Consider the following 22989-nt stretch of genomic DNA (forward strand, 5'->3'; position numbering starts at 1 on the left):
TTGATCAAAATCTGTTAATATTTGTGGACGCTAGAGTGTTAACGTCGTTTTCATGACCAAAAACAAAATGGTCGCCTAAGTCCGCCATTTTTCAACGGATCGGGCTGAAATGTAATACCATCCTGGTCCTTGGGGTAACGATGCTGCATGTCAAGTTTGATCAGAATCGGTTGTTATTTGTGGACGCTGGAGTGTTAACGTCGAAAAGTTAATGGACGACAGACGACGACGACAGATGACGGATGCCGGAGGGTTCAGTATGTGATGAGCTCAACTGGACGGTAGTCCAGTCGAGTTAAAAATCATATTCAAATTTCAAGTCAATTGGTTGAAAATTAATTTTAGAAACTTGAAAAGGTTGTTGACCTTGTGGCCTATGTTGACCTTTTGGCCTATATTAATCTCAAAAATACTGAATTGAGATAGCTGATATGTAAATCCTATTCAAATTTAGTCAAACGGATGAAAATTAAGGATTTTAGAAATTAGAAAAACGTGGTTGACCTTTTGACCTCAAAAATAAATAGGATTCTGTCGGACCACCAACTCTACCATTTGGTGAAGTTTCATGAAGATCAGTTTAGAATTGTGACCTATCGGCAAGCATAAGTGAACGGACAAACAAACACATACACAAACTGGAGTGATCAACCTACTTGCGAATTTTTTTTAATTTTTTTTGTTGCCAAGTAACAAAGAGAGCAGGAGGCAAGAGGGGGAGAGAGAGGGAAACAAAACTAGTGGAGAACAGGGACATCTGGCGATCTGTGGAAGGGAGAGGGCTGGGGTGGGGTACATGGGATAAATAAGATGGACACCAAGGATTTTCAGGAAAGAAATCGGAATTTGAAGGAAGTGGATTTGAGGTGGATTAACAGGGGTAGAAAAGATCAAGGTTTTGGGTGGGGAAAGATAAGAGATGGTGGTGAACAGCTGTTTTGAAGACCTGGAGGGAGGAGTGGACATGAGGTGTTCCACATGACACAATTGTGGACCCATGTTTTTATTTTCGAAAATTTGCACAATACTAACCAATAATGAATTTTAAATTTTTTCCCTCAACTACCTGGAGGGATTCATGGTATTGAATCCCTCATATTATTTGTATGTAGTTAATAACATGACCGAAGCTATTATCTAGTTTGTTGTTGCTGTACCTGCCAACAAGCTGTTTCCTATAGGCAAGCCAAAAAAAATCTTTATGCAAGCACAAAAAGAACATTAAAGGACTATAAAGAGTGGGCACAGATTTGTTGATAGATATTATTCTGAAATCCAAATTCCTCAAAAATGTCAGGGCATAAAACTGAGATCTCATTAGGAATCACCTGCAAACCATCGAGAATGAGGCGAAGAGCCTGGACCTGGGGCCGGATGGCAGACGAGAATCGATCATAGAGTTGCGCGTCATGCGGACTCATTCCAATGTCTCGCAATCTATGAACATGACATGCACGCAGCACAGACATAACTTAAAAGTTTGCAAGTTCAATAAACATGACTTGCTGTTCATTACTTTCAAAAGCCCAAAAGCTGCATTTGACTCACTTAACAAGCATTCACGATTACTGATCTATATAATAAGACTATTTTGGACTTTCAACAAGATGATTTATAGAGACAGCAAGTGTTGTGCATGAATTTATCTCTGGTTCTCTATTTCAAATGTAGTGTGATAAGGTTGTGTAGTGGTGCAAGACTTATTCAATCGTGGTTTGGACTATCGAATGGCTTTGCCAAGATAATGCCTGCTGTGTGGCTTGCTTGGTAGTTGGTGATGTTTTACTCATCTTGCGTGTATTTGACTGAGCTCAAACTGCCATGAATATCCAACTAAAAGAAGACCAAGCTTTTGTTTTTCTGGAAGTGATGGTCCATGTCCCACGCCACTCAATTTTTAGAACAAGCAAATTGAATATTTTGAAAACCTTGCCTATCACAGATCTGTAATTTCCTTAATGGCTTCCGCTTCCGGTCCACGGGTGAGGTTGTGTCGTCAGAGCTCGTCCACGTCGATCAAAGTTGTTGTATTTTCTCAAAGTTAAGTATTTTATTTTGCTGTGTACGTGTTTACTGTGTGTTTCTGGTTCGATTGTGTTTTGCATTTCATGCAAATTTGTGTGGAAGGAGAATGAAGTCAGTGAAGACTCAATGAATGAATTGAAAATTAATGAAAATGAATGAATGAAAATGAACTCAATGAATGAAGAATGAAGTCAGTGAAGTAAAGAGAAGTGAAGTCAGTAAGTTTGGTCTTACGTGTTTGGGGGCTGGTTAGCCTCGAGGCCTGCCCAGTCGCATAGTATATGGTCTTTTGTTTATTCACTTTCGTTCTTTCTCTGGATTACCATTTTTTCACCCCCTACTTTCCCCCTAACCTTTTACCCTTTGTTTGATGTCTTAAATACAAAAATAAAATTAAAAAATTAATAAAATAATAACAATAATTACCTTCTCCTCACGGTCTCCCCTCCCACGCCCATGTGTTGTCCCACCCCTCCCATTCTGTTCAGCCGATTCTTTTCACCTTTCCAATTTTAATTCACCATACTCCTTAAACCTTTCTCCTTCTTTCTCAGATCCGCTTTCACCTAACCTTCCAAAAAAAAAAAAAAATTTTATTAACGAAGAACATAAAAAGGCAGCCTCTCCTAACGTACTAACAAATTGCTTGTACACCTCCCGATTCCTTCACTCTGCTCCCCGAGTTTGTTAATCTCCAATTCTTCTGCATTTCAGGAATTTCACAAACTGTTCACTGTTTTGCTTTAAAATGTTTAAACTCACCCTCGCCATGCTGTACTCTTTTAGTACACTTGCTCTTTTTCTTCCTGTTCAAAAGGCTGTCAAAATTTGCTCATTAATCTTTCCATCACAAAAAAAAATTCAATCTCGTACAGTTCTTCCTTTCTTCATTCTCGAAACACACCTTCGTTCCACCCCTCCTCAAACGTTTTCAAACAGACCTCTGACTTGAATATTTCAAGAAACACAGCCTGTAATAAATGTTTGATTTCCTTTAATCATTCAAAACTTTCAAAATTCCCCACTCACCCTTCCCTCTTACCCCTCCCCCTCACCACTTCAAAACTCCCCCCTCACCATTTTTCTTCAATTCTCCCCTCTCACCTCTACTTCTCAAAGTTGCCTCTTAACTCCTCCACAAAGCTTCCTCCTCCCTGCTTCCTCTCCCTTCCCACTCATAACTCCACATCCTCCAACCTTCGACTTCACTCTGCAGCCCCACAAACAACTCCTCACTGTGCCCCATCCCATCACCATCGAACCTTTTGTCCTTCTCATCCTTCCCCTTCTCCTAGCTCTCCTACAATCTGACACTGTCAACAGCTCTCCATACCTCCCCCTCTCCTCCCTTATCTTTCCCTACCCCTCCCCTCCCTTGTCCTGTATCCGATGCTCCCCATCCATCTTCCTTTATGGTATGGACCTCAAAGATCCAGGGCCTTCACTCAAACCTGATTGAGCTCTACATATAGGTTGCTTCTGACAAACCAGACTTAATCTGCTGAACAGAAACTTTCCTCCTTCAAGATGTCTCTGATTCCTTAATATCTCTCCCTGGTTACTCCCTCCTCCGGCATGATAGACCTGAGCCTCGTCCTGGTGGTAGAGTTGCTATCTTTATCAAAAACTCTCTTCCTCACTCTCCCTGCACTGCCCTCTCTCCACGCCACCCCCAGGAGTACCTCTGGCTAAGGCTTCCTCACCGCTCCCACCTTTTGTTCATATGTGTTCTGTACCGTCCTCCAAACAGTGATGACTCCATTTACATCTTGCTGTCTTACAACATGGACCAACTTCTATCCACTCATCGCAACTCTCTCTTCCTCATATGTGGTGACTTCAACTGTCATCATGCCAGCTGGCTGGGTGTGGGTTCCTCTCGCAATAAGCCATGGTGCTTCAGCAAAGGACTTCTGCGACTCATTGGGACTGACGCAATCTGTCAATTTCAAGACCCGGATCTGTCAACGGAGCATCTTCTCTTCTAGACTTGGTTATGACTAACCTCCCTGCAAATGTCTGCTGTTCTTCTTCTGCTCCAATCGGTTCTTCTGATCATTTCCTTGTTAAAGTGGATATGTCTCTGGCCATTCTCTGAGAGCCTCCTCAGCATCGACAAGTCTGGCATTTCACTCAGGCCAACTGGCACTGTCTTCAAGCAGCCAAACATCTGGACTGGTCTCCCATTTCTACTGCCTCTGACATCAACTCATCGTGGGAATTCTTCCAAAGAAAATTGCTCTCTCTCTCATGCACAGATTTATCTCCTCTTGTCTTCAGTTGTCATACCCTTCCTCCCGTCCATGATACACTGAATCTTGTGGTGAGGCAGTTGCCCTGAAATAACTTGCCTTTGCCTCATGGAAGGCGAATCCAACTGAAGGCAATCTCCATTCCTTTCAAAAAGCTCGGAACCAGTGTGTGTCTACCCTCAGGAGAGCCAGGAAACAATATCTATCTACTCTCAAGGCTGAACGCTTAAACCCGTCTCCCTCTTCCAAATCCTGGTGGCATCTTGTCAAATCTATTTCAGGTGTTTGTTCCCCCTCCATCCCCTCCCTCACCTCAAATGGCTACACAGCTGACTCCGCACATGAAAAAGCTGGATGCCTCAACTCTGTGTTTGCCTCAAAATCTTGTGTTCCAAACCCGTCTCTCTCTGTACCCACCGTACCCAGTCATACCTAGCTGCTCATGGACTCTGTGTCCTTCTCTCCTGACAAGGTGGAGAAGTTTCTGTCAATCCTCGACTCTGATTCTGCAACTGGACCAGACGGCATCAGCCCACGGGTCCTAAAATCCTGCTCTGCCGCTCTTTCACACCCTCTCTCTGTTCTCTTCACCCTTTCTTTTGCTCCATGTCATCTGCCATCAGCTTGGAAATCAGCAAACATTACCGCTTTACACAAAAAAGGTGCAAAAACAGATCCTTGCAACTATAGACCAATCAGCCTGCTCCCAATCATCAGCAAGGTTATGGAATCCATCATTGCTTCGGCTATCAAATCCTTCCTCTTCTCCAATGGCTTGATCATGGATCATTAATTTGGATTCACACAAGGTCACTCTACTATGGTCATGCTGCTACAACTGTCTCAACAATGGATGGAGGCCCTCAATGCCAAACAGGAAATCACAGCTGTCTCCCTTGACATATCTCGTGCCTTTGATACGGTCTGGCACCCCACCCTGCTCACCAATCTCTCCTCTTATGGTATCCATGGGAACCTCCACGCATGGCTTACAGACTAACTCTCTGGCCGCAGTCAACGTGTGGCCCTGAATGGAATTCTCTCATCTCCCCTTCCTGTTCAGGCTGGAGTTCCCCAAGGTAGTGTTCTGGGCCCTGTGCTTTTTCTGGTCTTCATCAGTGATCTCTCCGATTCTCTGGAAAATCCTCTCTATGTCTTTGCTGTTGACTCCAAGCTCTGCCGCTCCATATCTCATGCCTCAGATCGGCAGTCTGTAGCCTCTTCACCCTCTGCAGACCTGGACAAAATTACAAACTGGTCAAACAAGTGGAACATGACTTTGAATCCTGACAAATCTCACACTCTCACTATGTCTCTCCGAAAAGACCATTTGGAAAAACCTCCCATCTACTTTCTGAACAATCCTCTCGAAGAAGTTCTGTCACTCAAGCTTTTGGGTCTCACTATCTGCCATGATCTTTCCTGGGAAAACGACATTTCCAAGCTGGCCTTTAAAGCCAGCCACTGTCTGAGCATCCTCCGTCACGCGAATTCCTTTTTGGGCACTTCTGAGCTCCTCACCACATACAAAGCTTTCATGCACAGCTTGATGGAATACTGCTCTCCCCTCTGGGCTGGTGCTCCTGCCTCACGCCTAGCTCGGCTTCACACTGTAGAAACCAAAGCTTTCAGAATCATTGGTATCTCCCGCGATGAAACTGATTCTGAGGGCCTTTCACTCGCTCACCACAGGCAGGTTGATGGTCTTTCTGTCTTCTACCGACTCCTCTACAGCATAGCTCCCCCAGCTCTGTCTGTGCTCTGTCCCCCAAATATTCCTTCAGGATGCACAAGATCTGCCAGCAACCCTCTTCTGGTGAAACTGCCAAAATTAAGACTCTCTGCTCACCTTCACTCTTTCATTTCATTCTCTTCAATCCCACTCCTCCCTCCAGGTCTTCAAAACAGCTGTTCACCACCATCTCTTATCTTCCCCCATCCAAAACCTTGATCTTTTCTACCCCTGTTAATCCACCTCAAATCCACCTCTTTCAATCTCCGACTTCATTCCTGAAATTCTTCGTAGTATCAATTTGTTTTATACCGTGTACCCCTTCCACCTCCCCCCTCACCCATCCCCCACCCCCCCCTGTAAAGAACTGTCTCAACACTATCAGCAAGGAAATAGTATTTGGTGTAGTAGTATTCAATGTAGTAGTAGTATTCAATGTAGTTGTAGTAGTACTCGATACGGTAGTGGTATCCAAATCCGGATTGGAGAATTTTTAAAGTGATTCTTCACCATTGAGAGATAGAGGGCTAAAAATGATAATATAACACGATATCTGAAAATGTTATGGACGGATTCAGCCGAAATTTGGTGGACAGGTTGGGTGCTTGACAAGGATGAAATGATTAGATTTTGGTGACGATCCGGATCCGAGAATTTTTAAAATCATTCTTTACCATTGAGAGATAGGGCCAAACACTATATATAGCACGATATCTCAAAAGGTTATGGACGAGTTATGACAAAACTTAGTGCATGAGTTAGGTAAGTGACAAGAACAAGCCGATTCGATTTTCGTTCATGTCAGATCCACACCCAGCTTATCTGTGGGATACAAAACAAAAACTGTTCAGGACGGCGGAGATATGCACTCTACCGAGTGCCGTTCCATTTTTTTTTTTTTTTGCATTGGTTCGAAAGTCCCACGACCAACAAATGTTTTTCCAGAAGAAAGTCATCTATTTACTCGTGGGGTCACCCGTGGGAATCCCATGGGTATGGACGTCTTCATTTAGATGTTGCACATTCAGTTTTACAAACTGGCTACTGCCAATTTATCAGATCCACAAATAATATAATCCACACAATGTATTTACTTCTGATAACATGTGAATGCATGTGCGTGCACATGGGAAATACAATTTGAAATGTCATTACAACTCATGTAAAACGTGACTTCAGGCGCTCAAATCCTCCCCCCCCCCCCCCCCAACTCCCTCCCACATCACGCACACTGCACACACACACACGGAGGAGTGGGTCACACACACACGCAGGTAGTGGGTCACTCACACATGCGGGGGAGTGGGTCACACACACATGCGGGGGAGTGGGCCGCACACACACGCGGGGGAGTGGGACACACACACACACACACACACGGGAGTGGGTCACACACACACACGCGGGTAGTGGGTCACTCACACATGCGGGGGAGTGGGTCACACACACATGCGGGGGAGTGGGTCGCACACACACGCGGGGGAGTGGGTCACACACACAAGTGGGGGAGTGGGTCGCACACACACGCGGGGGAGTGGGTCACACACACACACACACACACACACACACACACACATGGGATTGGGTCACACACACACACACACACACACACACTGGGGGGGGGGGGGGGGGGGTTAGGTGTTTCACACACACACACACACTGGGGGCGGGGGGGCGGGAGTGGGTCACACACACAGGGGGGAGTGGGTCACACACAAACACACACACACACACACACACACACACACACACACACACACACACACACACACACACACACCTGAAACTACGAAACGCATTTTCTTTGGGCGGTGTATAATCGCACACGCACACACACACACACACACACACACACACACACACACACACACACACACACACACACACACACACACACACACACACACACACACACACACACACCTGAAACTACGAAACACATTTTCTTTGGGCGGTGTATAATCGCTCCGAACGAAACAGGCATTACCTCCTTTCTTTTGTTGAGTTGTTCAAAAAGTAATTCATGATCGAAGACGTGTTGATTGAGTCTTAAAATGCACATCCGATCATACAGACATACAGAGCATGCAGAGATCGATCGTAGGCCTATAGAGCCCATGACTCTTCTTCATTTTTAAACTTGAATGTATCAAAAACTTTTCGCTTTACAAAGTAAAAATAGATTAAAACCAAACATATTATCAATAAATATTGTATTCCATAGTTAGTTTACATTATTATGGACATTTTTGAAGTACTGTATTGTTTAATTCCATGGTTGGAAAAGAGTTGACTCACTTAAAACAAACTCTGTACATACACCCCAGGGATATGGAAAAATATAATTAGACCGGTTCGATCCCGAACTTCAGTATTCAGTCGCTGTACTTTTACTGAGCAATAATACAAATAACGAAGTCCTGGGAACGTTCTCTCCTGTCATTCCCCTCTCTCCTTCCCCATGCCCACATAACAGTCGACACATTCAAAACAGCTGATGGAATACATGTCGTCGATTTTCTCAACTTTAGCTGAAACTGAGACTTGAACCATCCCAGTGACTGTGATGAATTAGTCGAGATAAAGCTGTGGGGGACTCTCAATGAATGGCCTTGATGTTACAGGCCTTTGAAAATGCATTTCATTCTATAAACGGTAACTTTCATCGAATTTCATTCCCGTTTTTTTCAACCGAGTCTAAAACCATGTTAGCGACTGTGAAAAATGAAATGAGATACCGAATTCGAGTTTAAATAAAACTGTGAGAGAGAGCAAGACACCGCTGGCCTAACAAAAGAGGCCTCAAAGCTATGCGAGTAAACAAAATGGTGGATATTTGTTTTTAAAGCCACTCCCAGACCGGGTGTAGCCACACCCCCGGACAGACAGACAGACAGAATAACCTACGGAGATTATATATATAGATCATTGTGCAAACAATGCTTCGAGGGAATGTAATGCAGCATGCCATGTTGTGAAATCCACCTTAGTTAAGCCTCTCCCTATAGAATAGGGGGAGACTTATACCTTTTGTAGGGTTTGTTTCTACAATTAGTGCCCCCAATGTTTTATGGTACCACAGATTTTCTTCGACCCAAGAGGATACTTACTTCCTCAAAAACTCTTCGACTACTCTCTTTCTTCACTTTTCTATCAATGCAGTTGTTTTATTTAAGGTCTGGCCTCAATGAGGACTATATAGTCCGTGACTGCAGCGTTCAACATACAAAAATAATAATAAACGAAACCACCATATAGTTTATTTAATTCTTCCTTTTTTATGCCAATGTTCGAGGTGTATTCTGGACCCGGCTGGGACTTTTGGATTGAAATTTTGCATCAATAATGGGAATAAAAAGTATGTGGGTTGACATAATGTTTTTGCCCATGACGTAATTTTAAGGCCGTGACTTAATTATAGACGTTTTAATTTTTTTCACCATAACTCGACTAAGGTTTATCCGATCAGAATGAAATTGCCCTGTCTCGATAGCCCAGAGCAAGGCACAGTTATAGAGTAATTTACGTAGCACCCCTCCGAGTTAAAAGGTAAATGTCAAAGGGTAGTCTGAACCCCGCCTCCCCACTTCCCCCCCCCCCCCCCCCCCCCCAAAACATTTTTTGTCATCGCTCAATTCTGCCAATGCAGAACCTCAAAGACTGTTTGGCCTCCCAATATGTTATTGTATCATACTAGTGTACCTGCATTGATGTTGTGCACCTGATATTTGATTAGTGTCCTTGACCTGCTTTTTTCAGAATGCAACGTAATTAACTAAAACCACTTTTTTGATCATAACTTCAATAATTGTCTTCCACTTTTCTTGATGTTGAGTTTTATGGATGGATTGCAGATGGGGACAGATTTTATTAATTTACACTCTAGCCTCAAATGTTAAACTTCAAGGTCATGTGGCAGTCTGAAAAAATATGGCCATTATTGGATCGCAGGTGCCGGGGGAGGCTTGCCATTGGTGATCACTTTGTGATCGCAGTTTTCTAATTTTATGTCCATTTGCCTTGTTAAAAGTATATATAATTATGTAGTGGTTTATTGTTTGAAAATTAAGTGGCAATTAGACTTGGTGGCATAATGGTTGGAGTGTCTGCTCTGAATTTGGGAGGTCGGTGGCTCAAACTCGACCTCGGCCGAGCCATGCTAAAAACTTTAAAAGTGGTACATGTTGCTTCCTTGCTTTATGTTCAGCATTCAAAAAGGATAGAGCATGGATGTCAATGGCCTCCTCCTGCATTAAATTCCTTGTAAAGAAACTCATATTGATGTTCTTTTAACTCAAAAGGAGATTCTCAGGTAGTTTTTATCCCATTATAATGAGATGTGTTCCCAAGGCATGATTAACCTGTCCTTTAGAGCTTTCTGTGCCATTTCCTTTGCCGCTTGCCGAACATGCTCTGGGACTGCAGCCTTATCAGCATCTCCGACCTGTAGAACAAATATTATGACAAACAAGGCAAGTGTGAAAAAATAACTTTTGTGAACTCACATTCCATTCAAAATGAATCTCTTATTTCACATTTTTGGCCCCATAATGGAGTATTTGATGCAATAATAGCTAATGTGCACTCTTCGACAACACTTCGACAACAATAATAGCTAATGTGCACTAATAGTGCACTCTTCGACAACACTCAAATAGAGGTACCACTACATACCTGGTGCACAGGGTGACCAGCATCCAGCCTATAAGGGCCTCCAATTCCACCAAGCCCTGCTGTGTCTCTCCCACCTGGAGAATGAGGTGTGATACAAGGTTAGCTCGGGAAAATTTACACAAAAATATGAGAAAATGTTTGATGGATATTTGACGAAGGGTTGTTAAACAAGACGGAAAGTCTAACAGCGGCGTAGCCATGCTTGTAAAATATTATAAACCACAAACACATCTGATTAGCTTTTTAAACAGTCGCTAATGCTGCTTATAACATTAAACAAAGAAATTTGGGGGAATCCAGGCATCCGTGCAGGAAGCTTTACTTACAGAACTGAGGGAAGATCTACTGTAATCTAGATTATACCCCACAAAAATTGGGTACGTACCGTTTTTTGGAAGAGACATGACGCCGATGCTTTCGATATTTGATGGTCATTTTAATAATCAGTTTGTTTGTGCTTCACACCGAATGAAAAACGTAAAGGTAGAACATGGCGATTGTGATATAATTATGACAGGTTTGACGATATGTTCAGCATGAACGGCATATAAATCTAAACGGCGGAGTGTGGAGAGTCAGCTGCCATATCGCTGTAATGACATCAGACGTAATGACATCACCCTGTCATGTGACCAGATCCTCAGCTCTGATTGGTATACGTTTAAGGGGACATATATACATACAGTCACGTGAAAAAGTAAGTACACCCCATGTAAAGTTTTGACCTTTTCAAAAATATTTCAACATACAGCTATTTGATCTTCATTTCAACAATATTGAGAGATGAAGGTGATATAATATAACAAATATCATGAAACATTTACATTTTGTAGTCCATTGTATAATTTAAATAAACATAAATGCAAATTTCGCATGTGGAAAAAGTAAGTACAGTAGTACACCCCTACATTTATCACTACTTCAAATACCTAAAATTAGAATCAGGTGCACCAGCTCAGGTGCAAATGATTAGAACATCGTCGGAGAGGATCTTGGAAGAACCTGTCTTATTTACACCTCAGACATTTAGTTTGGTTTGCTCTTTGTTGTTGAAGTGTGCGGCGTCACCATGCCTAGATCAAAAGAGCTCTCTGAGGCCTTCAGAAAGAAGGTTATGGATGCCTATGAATCTCGGATGGGATTTTAAAAGATCTCCAAACAATTTCAAATCAATCATTTGACTGTCCGGAAGATCATCTACAAGTGGAGAAGATTCCAAACAACTGCCAACTTGTTCAGGCCAGGCCGCCCCAGCAAGTTCAGCCTGAGAGCAGACCGCAAGATGCTGAAAGAAGTCTCGAAGGACCCCAGAATTCCATCACGGGACCTACAGGTAGCTCTTGCCACTGTTGATATTGTTGCGAATATGGAATTTGGCCTCCATATCCGCTTGTAAATATTCCCCTATTTCTCCAATACTCCCCAACTTTCCCCAATCCCCCATTCCCTAGTCCCATTGTCTGTAAACAACAATCAGTAGAGCCGACCTTCCCCTTATTCCCCCATTAAATGTCGTGCCCAGGTCCACCGCACCACACGTAGACAACTTTCGGACATCTTGCTAGTTATTCTTAGTCTATGTCAGTTAAGGCCTCGTTTCCATTAATTATGACTCTTCGTTGCACCAGAATGTGATTATATGGCACCAGTAGTGAGTTTAGGACCTTTCCCATACCTCCTCCCATCTTCTTCCCCAACAATTACAACAACAACAGAGGAGATGGCGGCGGCGCGGGGGAGGATGCGTCCTCACACCGGCTCGATTAGCGCCATTGACCACGCGCTCCACGGGGTTACCACGGAGGGGCTGGCTGTCAGCTCCTCCTCAAGGGCGGAGCCTGGTAACCCCCCGCACCCAATCAGAAGGGCGGACCGATTCCATCTGGGGCGGCGCTAGCGAGCCGAGGGCGTGTCACTCCCCGCCGGATATACGCGGCCCCGCGCCGGATGTGAGTGAGATGCGCCCCCAGCTGGAGAAAGAGGTACCTGCGAGCGCTGAGTCAGATGCGCCCAGCCTGAGAAAGAACGTTGCCTGCGATCGCTGAGAGAGAAAGACCCGCCTGAGAAAGAACGTCCCCTCCGAGCGCTGTGACCTCCCCGCATCTTTGGACCGGACTGTACCCTGCTTTGAGCCAAGAGTGCACCTTGAGCCATCGATACCCGCTTTCCTGCCATCAACCCCCGTGTGAGTCAGCCTTGTCCCGTTTACCTGTCGTCTGTCCGGGGATAAGATAAGCCTGCGTCTAAGTGCCCATCTTTTCTGTGCTTTACCTCTAGCCCCTGTAATCTAACCTTTCCGTACGAATACAATTGAGAATCGAAACATTGGTGTCTGTCATTATAACCCAGCCGGGTGTCTTCTTTTTCCTTATTGATCCAGCGTAGCGCGGCTCCGTCAACGTTCGAGTACAATCGGGTAATTTGTGCGGACACGACGGCCATTCCGCTCGGCCCACCTTAACATCAAAGTCGTGTCTGTAACAATTGGTTGTCAGGAGTTGGATTCGAACCTGGGACTAAATTTATTTAGCCAAAATTTTGGAACACCAATTGTACTATTAGAGTAACAATTGGTGTCGAGGAGTGAGATTCGGACCCGGGACTAAATTAGTTAGGCCCAAATTTTGGGAGGGAAAATCGATTCGGAGCGCGTACTGCGCTCGACAAAATCGATCCGGAGCGCGGTCCCGCGGTTACTGCGCTCGACGAAATTATAACAGCAAAATTTGGATTTGTGTTACGAAACTCGAATTTTGAAAGTCGCGCTATGGCGGATCAAGACGGCTGGGGTCCGGTAGGGGAGAGTGAAGCAGGGTCGGTCCAGGACCAAATTGAGACACGTGAGGAGAGCGAAACAGCGGGGGTAGCAGACGCGCGAAATGGCGCCTCGCACATAGCTACGGCGGCCGCACCCGCTGCACAAGTGGGAGGGATGGCCCAAATGCAGGCCCTCATGGAGCAATTTATGATGCAAATGACGGCCCTTATGGAAAAGAATAGTGAGCAAATAGGGGTAATGGGGAAACGGATAGATGCTCGGAGTGAGCAATTGGGGGTAATGGGAAACCAATTGGGGGTAATGGGAAACGAAATGGGGGTAATGAGGGACGAAGCGAGGGGTACCGGTGAGGGGTTAGACAACGGGATAAAAGAAGTGAAAAATGGGTTAATTGGGGTAGAAAATAGAATGGCTGCCCAGGAGAATCAGATAGAGGGAGTGAAAAATGGGTTAGAGGGGTTAGAAAACAGTATGGAAGGCAAATTGAGGGACATGAGGGACCAAGCGGAAAGGGAAGTTAAACAAATGGAGCAGCAGATAGAGGGGGTCAGAATGGGGGTAGAAACGAAACTGGATGCTCACAGGGAGGAAATGGAGCAGATGAGGGTGGCATCTGGGCAGGAGATGCAAGTGATGGGAGAGGAGATCAGAAGAGGAGTGAGTGAGGAGGTCGGAGGAGTGCGCGAGGAGGTGAGGCACTGTAAGGAGCGCATGGAGAAGGAGGTGAGAAAGGGGACTGTAAAATTGCAAGGGGGTATAGAGGAGTTGACGCTGGGAGTAGAACAACTGACAGTGGGACAAAAGGAGTTGGGGGAACAGGTAAAGAAGAACACAGCGGTAATAGAGGGGTTAAAATCGACGCAGAAGGAGATGAAAAAGGACGTAGGGGTAATTAAAAAAGAGTGTCAGACGGTACATGAGGACTTGACGAAAAAAATGAACAAAGTGGTAGAGGTGATGGAGGTTAAAGAGCGGGAGGTGCGGGAGCACATAGAAAAAAATTAAGTGGAGTTAGAGGAAGAACTTAAAGGGGCGCACGAGGAGATGAAGGAGGTGAAGCACAAATTAGAAGAAGTGGAAGAAGGGATGAGCGAAATTAAGAAGCGACGGGGAGGGGATAACAAAGAGATAAAAGAGGAGATAAAAGAATTGGTCCAAAGTCTGTGTTTGGATCGTGATGTGCTCATTAACCAAATGAGGGACTCGCAGGTGATGGAGGAGAAGCGAAGAGGAAGAGGACCCGGTGTAAGTGGTGACCAATATGGTCGTGCGTATGATGCGCCAGGTGATTTAAGAGGCTTGGGGGTCGAGATAGACCCGGGTGTTCGTGAGAGGCCGTTGGTGAAGTGTGCGACAGGTCTGGTGTGCGAAAATGGAGGTGTGCAAGAAAGTCCGACTCTGGGGTGTGTGAGGAAAAAGTGCGTGTCAAGGAGTGAGTGTGCTGGCGAGAGTGAGTCGGTCGTAGCGCGTGTGCGAGGGAGCACATGGAAGCGTGGTGTGGTGAGTGTTACAGAGGGTGTGACGGGAGAGTGTGCGCAGGAGTGTGCGCGAGAAAGGTGTGTGACGGACAGGTGCATGAGGAAAGAGTGCGCTGTCAGAAGTAAGGAAGAGTGTCCACCTGTGGTGAGTGTTACAGAGGGTGTGACGGGAGAGTGTGCGCAGGAGTGTGCGCGAGAAAGGTGTGTGACGGACAGGTGCATGAGGAAAGAGTGCGCTGTCAGAAGTAAGGAAGAGTGTCCACCTGTGGTGAGTGTTACAGAGGGTGTAACGGGAGAGTGTGCGCGAGAAAGGTGTGTGACGGACAGGTGCACGAGGAAAGAGTGCGCTGTCAAGAGTAAGGGTGAGTGCGCTGTCAGGAATGGAGGTGAAAGTAGTGAGAGTGACATGGAGCGTGAGTTAGTTGTGACAGGTGAGCGAGGATGTACACCTGGGATGGAAGGATGCGCACCTGGAATGGTAGAGCGTGAGTGGGAATGCACGCTGGAGTTGGTGGTGAGGCACGTGGTTGGGTGTGCGAATGAGAGCACACCTGTGATTGTCACAGAGGAGGTGACCGAGGAGGGGGCGCGAAGAAGTGTGTTGGTGAGGTGTGCTACCAACGAATGTGTGCCAAAGTGTTCGGTGGTCAGGTGTGTGACCAAGGCTGTGAGTGGAATGGGTGTACCTGGGTGTGTAAGGAAAGGTACGAGGAGCATGGGCACGGCTGGATGTGTGAGCAAGGAACGGGCTGCGGGGTGTAAGCGTCCAGGTGAAGCATCGACGTTAGACGGGATAGAGTTTAGAACGACTTATAGCCGAATCGGGCCCTCGGTGCGTGCTGGGCCTCGCTTTGAACGGCCGCGTCCGTGCTCCACTAAGCGGAGCGGGCGGCAGGATAGGAAGGGTCGTCATGGCGACCACTTTTTGGTGAGGCATTCCGGCAGGCCGAGATCGAGCCATGGGATGGCTCCGTGCCGAGATGGTGCGTGGGATCTCGGCCCGGGTAAACCTCCGTCCCTGCCCCGAATGCCGGACGCATCCAGCCGCTGGCACAGAACAACCCGCATCCATTGCTTGGCTTTACGAAGCCGGGCTTTGGACAGGAATTGGCGCACCGAGAGGCAGTAGTGAGTAGACTGGGTGATGAGGTTAGTGTTTTGGACCCAAAATTAGAGAAAAACAAAATTTGATGATTGGCAAGGGATTGGCAGTAGTGATTGGCAGATGATGGGCAGTGATTGGCAAATTTTTAATTTGTTGAAATTTGATGTGCAAAATTGGTAGTGAGAGACCCCCGATGTGGTGGGATGGCAAATCCACCATCCCTTCCCATGTGGGGGCAAAGGAGCGATAGATTATGGGGTGTATGGCAGTGAAAACTAGCCCGGGTGGGTTAGGTTATATTGTAGGGATCTAGAAGAGATTGACATTAGGTGACGTTAAGTTTAGTTAGTGACTGATACCTGTAGTGGGGACGCAGGTAGTTTAGTGTGGTTGATAATGACGAGGGAGCGCAATAGTTAAAGGGACGACTGGGAAGCGCAAGTTTCAGAAGGGAGTAGTTAGCTGAGATGATGCTGTGTGTGTGAGGATTGAACAGGTGTGATTGCACAGGTGTGCAACTGGACAGGTGTGTGGAGCAGTGTATGAGTAGTGAGTGTTGTGGATCAGCGCGAATGCGCTTGGGGAGAGAAGGGTGCCGGTGGCACCAGGTGTGAGAGCACAGGTGTGCAAGTACAGGTGTGTGGAGAAAGTTGGAGTAAGTGGTACGGAGTGGTGTGCATGGTGCGAAGGTGTGGATGGGGGAAGAGTGGACCCCTTTCACGAGTACCCGGGGCGGGTAGTGTAAGTGCTAGGTAGAGGGTACAGGTAAATTGTGGTTGGATATTGGCACTTGTGGTGCGGTTGCAGAATGGTGTTGTGAATGGGTGCATTAGTGTTGTGGAAATGGCTGTGCGTGTAGCCTGTTAGTGCGTGTAGTTGGTTGGGCACTCCACCACTGTGAGGATGTCGGCCAGGTGAGGCCGCAGGTGGGCTCTGGGAGCCGGTAGAGTTGTGGATGGGGCCCGAGGATCCGGAGGACGGACCCGGATAGCCCAGTGCCAGAGAGGGCACCGAGTGGGGAGAGTGCCAGAGGGCCTTCCCCAGGTAGTTAGGTTAGGGCAAGGAGCAGGTAAGCTCGGAGGCAACTGCAGTGGTGGAGGTGTGCAGGTGGGTAGACCCACTGGGAGAGGTACACGCCGCAGCCCAGAAATTGTGCGAGGGCACCGGGAGATGAATCGGGGGAGTGAGACCCCAAATTGAAGCGCACCACAGTTTGGCCAATGGGAATTGGTTTTTAGAACCCATAGTGTAAGAGGGCCAATGGTTTGGCCGGAGAAAGACCCCGGGTAGTGTAAAGTTGTTAAAGTCATTTAGGAAATAGTTAGGATTGATGAACCTGTCGCACCATACGCAGCCACTTACCTGTGGTGATGATGATGACTCCACACCTGTGTTTTCTTTGTTTTGTTGCAGGAAATGAGATTGCTGTGGATTTGTGAGACGCATCACGACGTGGATGAGACATTGGGGTGATTCCATCTCTCCCTCCCTAGGAGGGACTGATGATGAATTGGTAATGGCAAATTTTGATGTGCAGTTGGAGATGGCAAATTTTGATGAGAGTTGAAAATGGCAAATTTGATTGGTTAGGAGGGAGAGAAGACGAATTTGGTTTATGGGAGGAACGGGGAAGACAGTAGGGATGTTTGTTGATTTGTAAAGTAGATGTTTATGGGTAGTGTTGTGTTTTGTGGATACAGTAAGGGGTAAGGGAGGGGCCATGTAGGTTACCTGGTGGGGGGGGGGGGCGTACGATAGGAACGTACCTGTCTCACCTGGTTCCCATGTGCCCCCAGTGTGCATCACCTTACATTGCGTGCACTTTTGCGCCCTTAACACCTTACTCACTTGTCTGCTTCTTTTGTCTCCCACCTCCGAGGATCTGGCTTTGGGGTAGAGAGAGAGGAGAGAGAGGTGCTCTGGCTGCGCAGTTGTGGGCCTGCACTTTCGCTGTTCGCTGCCTGGATCGGTACACCATATGGACCGCAATGTTTGTGGCCACCCACAATGGACCGCAGTTCGTTTGCGGCCAAGCACCACCCGTTGATGGACCTATGGGTCAACGTGGCACCTATGCCATAAAGGTGAACCACTGTTAATTAACACCACTGAAGGCCACACGAAGAGCAAGAGACACCTGCAGGGTTAGGGGTTGTCGAATTTATTTTTATTCCAATGAACAATGGTGACTGCACCGATTGGTGGTGGGGTGGTGCTTTTGATGCTGGGACGGGGTGCTCTGCACGTTATTAAAGGCCGTCGGCCACAGAGCACTCGTGGGTTGGTGTATCGATGTTGGCAAGCGCGCTCTCTCTATGCATAACATCTGCATGTGTTCCTCCAAAAACAGGTCCTGGATCGTAGTGTAAATAGCAGCGTAGTCTTGTAAATAATGCTCCCTACCGGCTGTATGTGTAGTTTGAGAATTCTTTCCGGATTCGGTTATCCTGTGGGTGTGTTTCTGTGAGGAGAAGGGTGCAACGTCGCAGGGGGACATATTTACTCATTTGTGAATATCTGTAAAACTGTCGCACTCAGGGTAGAGTTAATAGTAGAGGGAACTACATTGCGTGCCACACTAAAGTAGGTAAAAATTTATCGGGTCGGGACGCCCCGAGGGTAGAGAAGGGTGCAATGTTGCGAATATGGAATTTGGCCTCCATATCCGCTTGTAAATATTCCCCTATTTCTCCAATACTCCCCAACTTTCCCCAATCCCCCATTCCCTAGTCCCATTGTCTGTAAACAACAATCAGTAGAGCCGACCTTCCCCTTATTCCCCCATTAAATGTCGTGCCCAGGTCCACCGCACCACACGTAGACAACTTTCGGACATCTTGCTAGTTATTCTTAGTCTATGTCAGTTAAGGCCTCGTTTCCATTAATTATGACTCTTCGTTGCACCAGAATGTGATTATATGGCACCAGTAGTGAGTTTAGGACCTTTCCCATACCTCCTCCCATCTTCTTCCCCAACAATTACAACAACAACAGAGGAGATGGCGGCGGCGCGGGGGAGGATGCGTCCTCACACCGGCTCGATTAGCGCCATTGACCACGCGCTCCACGGGGTTACCACGGAGGGGCTGGCTGTCAGCTCCTCCTCAAGGGCGGAGCCTGGTAACCCCCCGCACCCAATCAGAAGGGCGGACCGATTCCATCTGGGGCGGCGCTAGCGAGCCGAGGGCGTGTCACTCCCCGCCGGATATACGCGGCCCCGCGCCGGATGTGAGTGAGATGCGCCCCCAGCTGGAGAAAGAGGTACCTGCGAGCGCTGAGTCAGATGCGCCCCGCCTGAGAAAGAACGTTGCCTGCGATCGCTGAGAGAGAAAGACCCGCCTGAGAAAGAACGTCCCCTCCGAGCGCTGTGACCTCCCCGCATCTTTGGACCGGACTGTACCCTGCTTTGAGCCAAGAGTGCACCTTGAGCCATCGATACCCGCTTTCCTGCCATCAACCCCCGTGTGAGTCAGCCTTGTCCCGTTTACCTGTCGTCTGTCCGGGGATAAGATAAGCCTGCGTCTAAGTGCCCATCTTTTCTGTGCTTTACCTCTAGCCCCTGTAATCTAACCTTTCCGTACGAATACAATTGAGAATCGAAACATTGGTGTCTGTCATTATAACCCAGCCGGGTGTCTTCTTTTTCTTATTGAGCCAGCGTAACGCGACTTCGTCAACGTCGAGTATAATCGGGTAATTTGTGCGGACACGACGGCCATTCCGCTCGGCCCACTTTAACATCAAAGTCGTGTCTGTAACAATATCAAAGTGCACGAGTCTACCATTAGAAAGAGGCTGCACAAATTTGATCTACATGGGAGGTGTGCCAGGTGGAAACCTTTGCTGTCCAGAAAGAACATCAGGGCAAGACTAAAATTTGCCAATGAACACCTAGGCAAAGACCAGCACTTCTGGAACAATGTGCTCTGGACAGATGAGTCAAAGGTAGAGCTATTTGGCCACAGTACCAGAAGACATGTTTAGTGAAGACCAAAGACAGCATTTGACCACAAGAACCTGATACCAACTGTAAAGCATGGTGGTGGAAATATTATGGTTTGGGGCAGCTTTGCTGCATCAGGGCCTAGACATATCACCATCATAGAATCCAGAATGAATTCTTCATTGTACCAGAGGGTGCTTGAGGATAATGTGAGGCCATCTGTCAGAAAGTTGAAGCTCAACCGAAGGTGAAACCTTGCAACATGACAATGACCCTAAACATACCAGTAAATCCACCAAGGAATGGCTGAAAAGAAAGAAATGGAGGGTTCTGGAATGGCCAAGTCAAAGCCCAGATCTAAATCCCATCGAGATGTTGTGGGGGCATTTGAAACGAGCTGTGCATGCAAGAAACCCCTCTGCATGGAGGAGTGGGCAAAATTTTATCCCAGTCGATGTCAGAGACTGGGAGACAGTTATAAGAAACGCCTACTTGAGGTTGTTGATGCCAAAGGGGGCAATACCACCTATTAGAGCCAAGGGTGTACTTACTTTTTCCCCATGCGAAATTTGCATTTATGTTTATTTAAATTATACAGTGGACTACAAAATGTAAATGTTTCATGATATTTGTTATATTATATCACTTTTATCTATCAATATTGTTGAAATGAAGATCAAATAGCTGTATGTTGAAATATGTTGAAAAAGTCAAAACTTTACATGGGGTGTACTTACTTTTTCACGTGACTGTACATACATACATACATACATACATTCACACATACACACATACACACATACATACATACATACATACATACATACACTGTTCTAGATGGCTTTGCCCTATGGGCTATGCCATAAAAACATGGATGTGCTACTGTTAATAGTGGAGGTTGAGGGAAAGTCGGAAAGGGAGATAGGCGGTGATAAGGGAGGTGATAAATAAGGGAGTAAAGGGAGATGGGGTGAGGAGAGGTGAGGATCTTGTAACGGCTTAAGTGATTGCAACCAAATTTGGCAAACACAATGGGGGACAATAGAGTGTAAAATAAGGGAGGATAGTAATTGAAGGGGAAAGTGTGTGGGAGGGGTAGGGATATGTCTATTTATCAGAGTCCGGGCTATTCACAGCCCTATGGACCACAGCGCTTCAAGATAACGACCTCTAACCAAAAAAAACAGCAAAGCGCGGCAGTATGAGGAATCAACGATAACACATAGGCAGCCGTCGATACATCCTGACTCATTCAAGCAATTTGTCTTTGACAACACAGATTTGTCTTTGACAATGCAGTGGCCTGCTCCTGATGCACTTTTAAGTCTAGTTTAATGCAACAATAAGAATGGTTGTGAGCAAGGATGTGGTTGCAGAAAGCCTGGCATTCACTGTTCTGTGATGTATGGTTAGTGTAGTGGCAGCGGCTGCAGCATTCCTGAAGCACCACAAGTGTGTGAACAAGACACTGATGAGGATGATCATTCTGGTGCTCCACAAGATAAACAGCGTGAACATGTACAATCTCACGACAGCAGTGTTGAAGAGACATGACTCATTTGGACATAACTCAAAACTAATATGGTCACACATAGCATTGCATTGTGTTGATTTCTTTACGTTTTCCAAATGTATGAAAATGTATGCATGAAAATATGTGAAATATGTCAGTATTGTTTTTATTCTATCTTTAAATTAATTCCTTGTCCCCAAAAACCGATCCGTACTTCAATACCGAGATCATCTTTCTGTCATATCTAGAAGCAAAGATATGTCACATTTCGTTAGAATGGTGGCCATCTTGGATTTGGCCCTCTAGCGGCAATTGCTCATATGAGATTTCCGGGGACGTTACTATGACGTTTAGGAGATACTCATGAAGGTCCCCATCAGTTTTTATCTCTCTATTCTTTATGGACTAAATGAGTCAGAGGATATGGCAGCAAGTGCTTATAACCCATGTGCAACCATTTCTCTACATCGAAATCCATCAATTGCTGATGTTGAAAAATAGCTAGATTTGATTGGGCAGTGGTGGCCATTTTTTTTTTACAGAGATAGATAGATATACTTTGTAAACATGAAGCGCCCCGGCCCATTGATGAAGTTGAATATCAATAAATTCCGTTGTTCCGGAGAAGACGATCTTTGAAATTTCTTTGACAAAAATTCCTAAATCCAATAGAGCAGGCAGGCATTTGGACCAAAAAGATCTAAGGTAGTGGTCGGCAACCTACAACTTGAGAGCCATATCTAGCTCTTCCACAATCCCAAAGTGCCTTGCAGAGCCTGAACGTTTATTTTGGCAAATATACATACAGTAAGTCCTCACTTATCACAAGTTTGCATATCGCAGTTTCGATGTGTCACAATCTAGTTTTTATGACCAAATATTCGATTATCGCCAACGTGTTTCACTTTATCGCAATGCCATTGCAAGGAAAAACTTTTCAAACTGCGTGCCTGAAACAACAACCACCCCAGGATGCGCATACACCCGTTTTCACTCGACTGCACATGTACTGTACACTGTATTTCCTCTGTGCTTGCAGGTTGGATGGTGCCAGGGTGGATGGTGCTCTGCGACAGAGGTTTATGTTCCTTTCGGCTGCACGTATGTGATCGTTGCATCGACCATGCATTCGATCATGAAAAGTTCCGCAAAAATAAAGGAAATATTGGAGACTGCGACCAGTTTGAACTGAATGAGACGAACCAGAGTAAGAGACAGTGCCATGCAGAACATGGAGAGGTTATTAAGTGCATGGATCGAAGGTCAAACTAAACGTCGCATGCCATTATCTCTTGCTGTGATTCAATGCTGTGTGACTTGCTACTTCATATTCATGGCGATTCATCAGTGGAAATGTGTGCATTCGATCATGGAGTGATGAATCACGCTTCACCATCTGGTAGTCCGATGGACGAATCTGGGTTTGGTGGATGCCAGGAGCACGATACCTGCCCAAATGCATAGTGCCAACTGTAAAGTTTGGTGGAG

General features: G+C 46.1%; 1 protein-coding gene across 2 annotated transcripts in view; it reads right to left on the bottom strand.

Moving 5' to 3' along the window:
- Positions 1-22989, bottom strand: part of VWA8 (von Willebrand factor A domain containing 8) — a 189884-nt gene that overhangs the window by 16161 nt on the left and 150734 nt on the right. For both annotated transcript variants that reach the window (XM_078784476.1, XM_078784480.1), the window contains 3 exons: positions 10684-10757; positions 10371-10453; positions 1329-1437 (listed from right to left, as the gene is read on the bottom strand). In XM_078784476.1, the coding sequence (XP_078640602.1) occupies positions 1329-1437; positions 10371-10453; positions 10684-10757 (266 nt within the window). The remainder of the gene's footprint in view (positions 1-1328; positions 1438-10370; positions 10454-10683; positions 10758-22989) is intronic.

Source organism: Myxine glutinosa, chromosome 1, assembly GCF_964187855.1.
Source record: "Myxine glutinosa chromosome 1, kmMyxGlut1.1, whole genome shotgun sequence".
Lineage (NCBI taxonomy): Eukaryota > Metazoa > Chordata > Myxini > Myxiniformes > Myxinidae > Myxine > Myxine glutinosa.